The sequence below is a fragment of the Myotis davidii genome, unplaced genomic scaffold (assembly GCF_000327345.1).
Source record: "Myotis davidii unplaced genomic scaffold, ASM32734v1 scaffold902, whole genome shotgun sequence".
Classification (NCBI taxonomy): Eukaryota; Metazoa; Chordata; class Mammalia; order Chiroptera; family Vespertilionidae; genus Myotis; species Myotis davidii.
The window spans coordinates 3,503,526-3,514,452 of record NW_006293951.1 but is presented as its reverse complement, the minus strand read 5'-3'; the positions used below and the strand labels follow the sequence as shown (position 1 = coordinate 3,514,452).

General features: G+C 41.8%; 1 protein-coding gene across 1 annotated transcript in view; it reads right to left on the bottom strand.

Moving 5' to 3' along the window:
• The window catches only part of DENND5B (DENN/MADD domain containing 5B), an 831,092-nt gene that overhangs the window by 18,897 nt on the left and 801,268 nt on the right, over nt 1–10,927 (bottom strand). Inside the window, exon 13 of the mRNA XM_015566631.1 lies at nt 7,178–7,259. Within this exon, the coding sequence (XP_015422117.1) occupies nt 7,178–7,259 (82 nt within the window). The remainder of the gene's footprint in view (nt 1–7,177; nt 7,260–10,927) is intronic.

The following is a 10,927-nucleotide window of genomic DNA, read 5'->3' as shown; positions in this document are numbered from 1 at the left end:
TCCCTACATACCCTTCCTACTCTAAAACAGTAAACTCTACTGAAATTAGTGTTACGCTGGCCTTAAACAGGTACCTGCCGACATGGTAGGTGAAGAATGACAAAGTGGAAAATAATTATAATTTGAAAAACAATCTGTGCTTAAGGAAAATGGGGAGAACTGGAGCACATAAAACGAAACGCGTTTTATTTAGGTGGCAGTCAGCATTCCCATCATAAAAGCATTTGTGCTGGTGTTTTGGGTGGGAGGGATTTGTCACAGCAGTGGCTCCTGCGATGCCGATGCCGCATTCCATTACTTGCTTCCCTCTGTGATTCTATTCATGTCTGAATCCCAGCTTCTGGAGCGCTTCCCTTGACCGTGACAGCCTCTAATTTATGAAATTCGGTAGTCTAAGCTACATGTATCGTGCACTGCCTACTACTTTGATCATTTTCTCTTGGCTTATGTTCTTCTCATCTTGCCAAGTTCCCTGAGGACAAGCAAGGAGCCCAATACCTCCGAGTAGCTCTGCATCCTTCTTTGTACCCTATAAGGCCCAGCACATATTAGGAGCTAAAAAAAAAATACCACAAGACAGCTCTGTTGCTCTGTATATCACTATCTAATTTTATGCTTAGACATTTATATGTGTTGTGTAATTAAACTTTAATCCCAATCTATTAAATGTTCTTCTGTGTAGCTATACCATTTTTATTAAATCTTCCATTGAGGATATGTGATTTTTTAAAAAAAATTGATTTTATAGAGAGGAAGGGAGGGAAAGACACACACACACACACACACACACACACACAGAGCGAGCGAGAGCGAGAGAGAGAGATCTGTTGCCTCCTGTACTCACCCCCAACTGGGGATGCGAACCTGCAACCTGGGTATGTGCCCTGACGGGGACTGGAACCCACAACCTTTCAGGATACGAAATGACTCTCCAACCAACTAAGCCACACTGGCCGGGGCATGTAGTCATACCATTTTAATCTCTTTTTAGTTTGGAATAATTTATTATAGATAGTTATAATGGGATTCAGCATAAATAATATCATACAAGTATTATTTCTAAAATAGAGCCTGTTAATTCACAGAAAAGCATACATGGTGTGGTTTAAATAACTTATCTACTTGATTTAGTTTTTAAGCTTGATACAAAGCTTTCTAACTTAAAGAAGTTTGTTTTGTTTTTTTAAATATATTTTATTGATTTTTTACAGAGAGGAAGGGAGAGAGATAGAAAGTTAGAAACATCGATGAGAGAGAAACATCAATCAGCTGCCTCCTGCACATCTCCCACTGGGAATGTGCCCGCAACCCAGGTACATGCCCTTGACCGGAATCGAACCTGGGACCTGTCAGTCTGCAGGCCGACGCTCTATCCACTGAGCCAAACCGGTCTCGGCCTTAAAGAAGTTTTTATGTACTTTGTCTTACCTGATCATCACAATAACCAGTGAGAGGGAGAACATCATTATTTCACTGTAAAGATGAGAAAACGGAGTGACCCACCCAAGGTCACAGAGACCACAAGTGTTATTCTAGAGGCGCCACCCGTTTTCCTCCAATCATTTCTTTCTGGCAGCCTCATTCCTGGAGAAGCTCCCCTTCCACAGACCCAGGAGACACAACTCCGGGGGCCACCGTGACCCACGGCACCACGCTAACCCCTCAGCCACAACTGACTGGATCAGAGGCACATGCCTGACCTAAGCTGAGCCAATCAGATTTCCTCTCAGCAACTGGGAATTAGTATCAAGTGAGTTCCCACTGAATGCCAAAAATAAGACAGGATGTTAAAGCCAGGGCTTGGGTGAGCATGTGCACCATACAGCCGGAAGGGAAGGGAGAGAACGGGAGAAGCACAGAGGATCTGCGTCCTGTGAGACAGAGAGTGACCTATGACAAGACTGCTTCCATTCCAGCTGCAATTCTTGCTCTTGGATTCTGGAAGATACCCTTACATATCTCCGATAAATCCCCCGTTTTTGCTGACGCCAGTTCGAATGAGCTTCTTGTTGTGTGTCCTGGGCTCCTTACAGCTGCTAAGTAACCTGGTGCCCAGACTCTGTTTCCCCAAACGGAATGATTTCTAAGATTGACAGCACCTAAATAAATGTCATCTCCATTTCCCGGTGCTTATTCTACTGCATTAATAGCGAACCCCAGTAATACTTATTAGAGGAATAAAAGAATCAGCCAATTTTAGAATAAGCTCATATCCTGTACAGTCATAAAAATTCCTCAAAATAGTCCTTCCCAGGGGTAACAAAATCAATCATGACTACTCAGTTTTAGTGCTGAATAAAACCAGATGCTCATTCGCACACGTGTACACATTATTTATAAAAAGATAAAGTCACTTGCCAATTTACCCTTAAGTAACTTATCCCCATCTTTATATGTAAAATAGAATATTTCTAGTATTTACTCAAATCCTGTTCATTTGTTTACCTATTCAGAATATCTATATTTGGATTATAGTATTCACAATCTCCTAGATCATACAATGTTCTACTATGCCCGGCATCATTAATTATATTTTGTCATTAAGAACATAAGGCCCAACAGCTAGGTGATATGTGCAGAGCCACTTTGGGAAAAAACTGGTAATAATGGTAACACCACGATAATCCTCCTCTTCTCTATGTAGATAATCAGTCCAGTTATTTGCTCTCCCCAGCCTTTCTCATTCGAACAAAAAGTCTTTCTACAAGCGACAATTTGGTGATATTTGGCAACTCTGAAAGTCTTGGGAAGCGGTCTGAGATACTAAGACAAAGGGGCTCCTTACAGCTGCTAAGCAGTCCAGGGCCAAGACTCTCGACATCTGTGAGAACCCAAAGTCCCTAAACTGCCAATGTACTTGCCTCAAGAGAGAAACTTGAGAAGATAGGTAAGGACAGAGGCATGTGCCCAACAGAGAGCATGGGCTCAGACAGATATACTACCTAAGCCTTAGATAATACGCTTTTTCTTCAATTGTCCAGATTTAAAGAAATCAGAATTTAGAACATTACTTGGATGTTCTTCTTGGATCTACTACAGCAACTATTTAGGTAGCAATTATGAACTTACGTGAGGTACTAACCCAGAATTTGAAAATAGGGAAATAAGCTGGTCCACTGAGAGCTAAATTCTAAAGTAAACATATCACGAATAAGAACAACAATAAATAAAAAGGCAGAATGGAGCAGAGAAATGAGAGACACACGTGCAGTGCTACTGCGGGGTTTTCCTGAGATGACATCAGTCCCATGAGCACCAGGATCGCTATTTCGAAGATGGAAGATCAGGCTTCCACATCTCTGCTCCTGAGCACGATGCCTGCTGACTTTAATCTAGCTTCCCCCCGAGCCTACCCACATCAGTGAAAGACTATCAAGTCATCGGTTAAGGAAATAATAAATTGGCTTCATAGACAACTGGACAGGAGTGGATCCAGTCCATTATTTCGCCATATCTCTTAGATGCCTAAAGTAAGCCTGTTGGGTTAGCAAGAGTCAGTATCTGAGAGTCTAATTACATTTTGGTTTACTAATGAGTTGGTATCTGAGCTTATAAAGCTGAAGACTCTAGCTCAGGGGTGGGCAAACTTTTTGACTCGAGGGCCACAATGGGTTCTTAAACTGGACGGGAGGGCTGGAACAAAAGCATGGATGGAGTGTTTGTGTGAACTAATATAAATTCAAAGTAAACATCATTACATAAAAGGGTAAGGTCTTTTTTTTTTTTTTTTAGTTTTATTCATTTCAAACGGGCCAGATCCGGCCCGCGGGCCGCAGTTTGCCCAGGGCTGCTCTAGCTTAACATTTAAAGACCTATGGCTATGTATGGCATAAGAAATCGGGAAGTCATACCCATTAGGACAGCTACTGTCCAAACAGCCAAAAGGTGGAAACAACTCAAATGTCTATTGATGAATAAATGGATAACGAAGTGTGGTATGCACATACAATGGAATACTATTCAGCCTTAAAAAAGGAAGGAAATTCTGATATATATATTATAGATGAACCGCAATAACATTATGCTAAGTGAAATTAAACAAATGCAAAAGGTATGACCCTACTTACATGAGGTACCTAGAAGAGTCAAATTCATAGAGACATAAAATAGAGTAGTGGCTTGTGGGAGAGGGAGAATACTGTTTACATGGGTACAGAGTTTCAGTCTGAGCTGACAAAAAAGTTCTGGAGATGGATAGTGGTGACGGTTGCACAACAATGCAAATGTATTCAGTGCTACCGACTGACAAGTAAAAACTAGAGGCCCAGTGCATGAAATTCATGCATGGGAAGGGGGTCCCTCAGCCTGGCCTGCAACCTCTCCAATCTGGGACCCCTCAGGGGATGTCCGACTGCCTCTCGCAACCCAGAACCACTGGCTCCTAACTGCTTGCCTGCTTGCCTCCCTGATTGCCCCTAACCCCTCTGCCTGACTGCCCCTAACCACCTCTGCCTGCCTGCCTGCCTGATCGCCCCTAACTGCTCCCTTACTGGCCTGATTGTCCCTAACTGCTCCCGTGCTGGCCTGATCGCCCCTAATCGCCTCTGCCTCACCCCGTACCCGAGCCCCAGGCTTCCCTCCTTCTGGCCAGCCACAGGCACCCAGAACCTGGGCATGCTTCACCCAGGCTGGCCGCAGCTGTAGGGACCATGGGCCAGTGACTTTGCCTGGGCTGCAGCTGCAGGCACCCAGGACCACAAGGCAGGCGGCTTGTCCCTCTCCCAGGCCACAGGCATAGGCCCAGTGGCCGGAACCGCGGGGTGGGTGGCTTTTCCCTCTCCCGGGCTGCAGCCTGGCTGGTCCTCATTCCTCTCTCCTCAGTGTTGAGTGTCTGAGCCATTATGGCATGATGACAATTTGCATATTAGCTCTTTATTATATAGGATGGTTAAAAGGGTAAGTTTTATGATATGTGTGTGTGTGTGTGTGTGTATTAAAACTTTTTAAAAAGCCATAGAAAAACATAAACGGTAGACTCTAGGTGATGGGTATATGGATGTGTTTACTATAAAATCTTTTGACTTTGCTGTATTTAAAATTTTCTGTAATAAAACGTTAGGGAAGTCAGCTTGTGTTTTCTGGGCAATGCCTTTCCACCTTACTAAACACCTTTTGGAAGTAATCAATCAATCAAGGTTTTATTAAAAGCATTTATCATTTGGCCAAAACATCACTTTAGGATACTTAGGGGGGAGTCTCTCAGATATTTTTATAAGACAAAGTCTGAAAATTAAAAGCCAAAGTACCCTTAAGTGGGAAGTCACAGGACATCAATAACCAATATTGATTATCCAAGATTACACTGGAGGGGGTGGGGTGGGGGCCTCAACCCAGCCTGCACCCTCTCGCAATCCGGGGCCCCTTGAGGGATAGCCCTCTCATAATCTGGGATGCTGCACGCACCAGTGACCATACTTTTCATACAGGTGAAAGGCATCTTGCTGTTGTATGGGCAGCTACATTTTTTTGCCCTGATTATAAAACGTAGTACATAACATGATCCTTCTGAGGCAGTAGTAACATTTTCCCCGTCTTATGGGTGGAAAAACTGAAGCAGAGAGAAGTTAAGTAATTGGCTTTGTCACACAGTTGTAAGTGTCAGAATCAGGGCTGACCACAAAATGTGCAAGCCAGAGTTCATGCATGTCATTGTTGCATCACCCTGTTTTTTCAGTGTTAGAGTAGCCTTGCCAGGTTTTAATTTTTAAATCTAAGAGACAGTTCCCAATATATAGGATAGGGTCCCTAGGCCTGGGTAACGATCAGGGCCAATCTGTGGGGTGATCAGCAGGGCAATCAGGGCTGGGGGTGACCCCCTGCTGTCACCTGTCTTGGTTGGTGGCCTAGCGCCACCCACTTGCTGGCCCTGACCGAGGACAACTCCTGTGTTGAGCATCTGCCCCATGGTGGTCAGTGTGCATCATAGCGACCAGTCATTCCACTGGTCAGTCGCTTTGCATATTAGGGTTTTGTTATATAGGATTATATTTAGCCTGATGTACACCCATAGACTAATGCTAGCCAGGGCAAGTGATCTAGACTTTATTGTAAGATCACCATATATCCAGGGGGAGGATAGAGTAGGGCAAGCACAGAAATATGGGCACCATGATGTAATCCAGGTGAGAAATTTTAGGGGCTTAGACTAGAGAGGTCACTGTTCATTGATCTAACAGTCAACGGAATAAGTGAGCAGTAGTTACAACTACTCCTCTTATGCTGGCCATCAAAAGGAATCATAAGCCACACGAGGACAACTACATGTCATCTACCAAGGAATATAACAGTTAAGTTATAAGTATATGAACTTACTCAGATTACAAAAACCAACATTTACTGAACTCTTACTATGAGCCAAGTACTTCTTGAAACTTTTTACAGTAATAGACTATAGACTAGTGATGGCGAACCTATGACACGCGTGTCAGAGGTGACACGCGAACTCATTTTTCTGGTTGATTTTTCTTTGTTAAATGGCATTTAAATATATAAAATAAATATCAAAAATATAAATCTTTGTTCTACTATGGTTGCAAATACCAAAAAATTTCTATATGTGACACGGCATCAGAGTTAATTTAGGGTTTTTCAAAATGCTGACATGCCAAGCTCAAAAGGTTCGCCATCACTGGGCTAAACGATGGGAGGCAGGCAGCAAAGGTTTGTGATTCTGATGATTCAGGTGTGTGTGACTGATAGGACAGAAATGTTTAAAAGAAAAAAACCTCTGCCTCCCTCATTCCATACATCTTCTTAGATACACTGATGCCGTCTAATGATTTCGAAGGCCAGGAACTGCAAGTGGCAACTCTCAGATTTGCATTTGCTTCAAATTAAATCTGCTTGGCAACATTTTTTCTGCCAAGTAACTTGTCCTTATTTGCAGATTTTTTTTTTGGAACTTTATTTGTGGGTAGCAAGTATTTAAGGAGATTTTAAAAAGCTGAACAAAAGAAATTGTAAAATATTTTACGGCTACTTTAAAACTCTTTTCAGTTGTGTTTCCCCTTCGAATTTAATGCCAGGAAAATACAATAGTGTGAAAGTAAAATAAACAAGGTTATAAAAATGTCTTTTTTGAGCCAAAAATAAACACAGCCAAAATCATTTGAGCAATTTAAGTGAAAGCCGTAATATTTCAAAGCTACCACCACTTGCTAGCACATACAACACATACCTCATGTCTTGGATAAGGGAGACCCTGAGAGTTGGCAACATAACTCCTGAGTCAGATTTTCTTCTTTCTGGTCCCAGGGCAACTATATAGAAAAATATCAGCAAAGGATTAGAAAAGTAACAGTAAGAAAAAAAATCTGTATGATTCACATTCTATAAATAAGTACTTTAAAATTACTTTTGAAGAACAAATTTTGAAGACAAAAGATCAAATTGTTGTCCCTTTATTAATACAGTAAACTGGCTGTGTTCTTTCCAGTTCATCTGGGGCTGAGTTTGTAAATTTAAAATGAATTATAAAAGCCCACTTAGCAAATTATGTAATAATGTGTGCAAATTCTGGCCATAACGGCCAGTCATTTTCTAAAGTTATTCATTCTAATTGAACTGGATAATTACATGAAAGCAGTATCTATAAATTAAGCGACTGAGCATGTGAATTATCTCTGGGCTCATGCATTGCAATCACACAATCTCCCTATATACCAGGATTTCAGACTGCATTGTTGCTTTATAACAGTGATGGCGAACCTGTGACCCACGTGTTAGAGGTGACACGCGAACTCATTTTTTGGTTGATTTTTCTTTGTTAAATGGCATTTAAATATATAAAATAAATATCAAAAATATGTCTTTGTTTTACTATGGTTGCAAATATCAAAATATTTCTATATGTGACACGGCACCAGAGTTAAGTTAGGGTTTTTCAAAATGCTGACACGCTGAGCTCAAAAGGTTCGCCCTCACTGCTTTTTAACGTTGATGAGATGCCACAGGAACCTAGCTCTTGTTTATATCAATTAGCCTGTGGTAAAACGGGGTTCATTATGTGTCATTTCACTTCTAGATGCAGAACCTACCAATGACATTAAGTGAGGACTTACTGTACTCTGAAAGAGCGTTTAAAAGGAAAATCTGAGAGTTTGGGCTCTCTAGGCTGGTAAATGTCTACTTTCAAGTTCAGAATCCAAATTACAGTATGCATACTATGCAAAATCTAAATGAACATAGAAGTAAAATGTTCATGAGTCTCTTCTGAAACCTGAACAGCTTACATTTATAAAAGAAGGGAAAATTATTCTATTATAGAGCAATGTCTAAAGCAATCAATTATTTGCTAATGTATTATAACGGGAGGGCTCAATCTCACTGTAAGTGAGATGCTGTTGAGTTTTGTACTCTTACTTTATTTCTATTTCCCATCTGCAAGTGAAAACAAAATTGCAACACCACATTTAGCAAATACCATGAACAAACATGAGTTTGAACTGCATAGGTCCACTTATACATGTAGTTTTTCCAATAAACATATTGGAAACATTTTTGGAGTTTTTCTTATTCCTTTTTAAAATTTTTAATTTAATTTAATTTATATATTTGTATTGATTTCAGAGAGGAAGAGAGAGGGAGATAGAAACATCAATGATGAGAGAGAATCATTGATTGGCTGCCTCCTGCATGCCCTCTACTGGGGATCGAGCCCACAACCTGAGCATGTGCTCTTGACCAGAATTAAACCCAGGACCCTTCAGTCCCCAGGCCGACATTCTATTGTACTGAGCAAGGTGGCTGGAGGGAGACATGACAACAAAGGAATCATGACTGTGCAGCAGAGGACCCACGGCAGACTTAAAGAGGAGCCTGACATTTCAAACAGCATCCACAGTAAGAGCAGCACAGGCCTGGTGTGTTCTGGGAATCCCACTCTGGGACCCTATATTCCAGGCACCCCTCTCTGACCAATGTTCCCTAAACATGCGATGTGCTCATCACATTTCCCTGCAGTCTGTTCAAGTCTTTGGCTTATCCTCTAGCATTCTGTATCTCTGTGTCTCGCTGCTTGTTTACAGCCTATTTGTTACTTGAGAACAGTACAGATTAATGGTTAAGAACAAGGCTTTTTCAAACGCTACAGAAAACGTTAACAGGTCACTGACTTCGGGTAAGTGTTTAAACTCTCTATGGTCTGTTTCCTCATCTGCAAATTAGGAACAGTAACAGTATCTACCTTATTCAAATAGATGTCCAGCACTTAGAATAGTGCCTGTCACAAACTAAGTCCTCCATAAATAAGCTTCAGCTTAATTCTGCCTCTGTGTGAAAGCCTTCCTGAATATTCTCTCCCCACTAGGTACACTATTAGATATCATTCCCTCTCTTCAACAGGACCTGTGAAACTGAACATCTACCATAAACAAACCATAATTTAACATTTCTGTTACTCCCATGAAACTATATGCTTCTTAAGGCTTGGTCAGATCCTGTTCTTAGAAGAGCCAGAGGGCCTAGCAGAGGCCCCACACAACATACACGCTCAACAAATACTCACCGAGGAAGATGAGACTATTTAGGGCCAGATGGCAGAACCTTAACAAACAAGTTAGAAATTCACAGAAATCCTAGGAAGGGAGGAGGGTTTTGAAAAGACCTGCTATGCTCCTGAGAACCTTTTTGTTATTAGCTAGAGTGATTGTATAGAAGAAATGGGAGAGATGAGCTAGGAGTTATGCCAAAGGCCAATGTGCAGCAACCAGGGAGAATAAAGAGGTGAAAGGTGCAGTCATAAAACACAGGACTTAATAATGATCAGATGTAAAGGGCAAGTAAGACTCAAGAGTCAAAAAAAATACTAGATATGTATATAAAATACATATTATCCTATCTAATTATAACTTTCCTTTGAATTTTTTAAAAAAATGTATTGATTTTTTACAGAGAGGAAGGGAGAGGGATAGAGAGTTAGAAACACCGATGAGGGAGAAACATCGATCGGCTGCCTCCTGCACACTCCCTACTGGGGATGTGCCCACAACCCAGGTACATGCCCTTGACCAGAATCGAACCTGGGACCCTTGAGTCTGCAGGCTGATGCTCTATCCACTGAGCCAAACCAGTTAGGGCTCCTTTGAATTTTTTAATTGTAATTTTGCAGATGAAGAAACTGAGGCTCAATTAAGAAACCTACCCAATCATACACATTCATTAAAAGGGGCAGAGTGTTCTAGGGCACGTCTGGTGGGCTTCTGTTACATTGTAGACTTTCCAGCTTCTAAGCTTGACTGTAAGCTGATGCCATTAAGTAAAGTGGAGAGAGAGAGAGCCTGGTAGGGACTGGAGGGAGAGGCGCTGAAATAATGAGTTTGGTTTAGGACACCTTGGGTCTGAGGTCCCAAGCGGCCATCAAAAATGGATGTCTAGGTGGTACAGACTGAGAGATGTCAGAGAGAAGGTGGGTGGGGTGGACCAGATGGAAAAAGGTGAAGAGAAGAGCCAAAGAGCATATATGCCTAAGCCATGGACACAGACAATGTGGCGAGGGCCAGAGGGAAGGAAGGGCAGGGTCTGGGCGGAGGGGGGGCAAAGGGAGGAAAATGGGGGGCATCTGTAATAAAATGTCAATAAAAGAACAGATGTCTAGGAACTAGGGCTGGAGAAAGAGATCTGTGAATAATCTGCTTATGGGGTAGCTGGATGATGACACTGCAAGAGGCAATCGTAGTTGTTATGGTTTGAATGATGTCTCCTGAGGAAATGCTGAAATTTAACTGCCAATACCTACAAATCCGACATTACTTGGCAACAGGGTCTTTGTAGAGGACTCAGTTAAGATGAGGTCATCAGATGGGCCCTAATCTAGTTGGACTAGTGTCCTTATAAAGAGGGGAAATTCAGATGCAGAGAGAGTCATGTGTGGAGAAGAGGTGTGAAGACACAGGGAGAATACCGTCTACTGTCATGCAGTTTGTCTAAA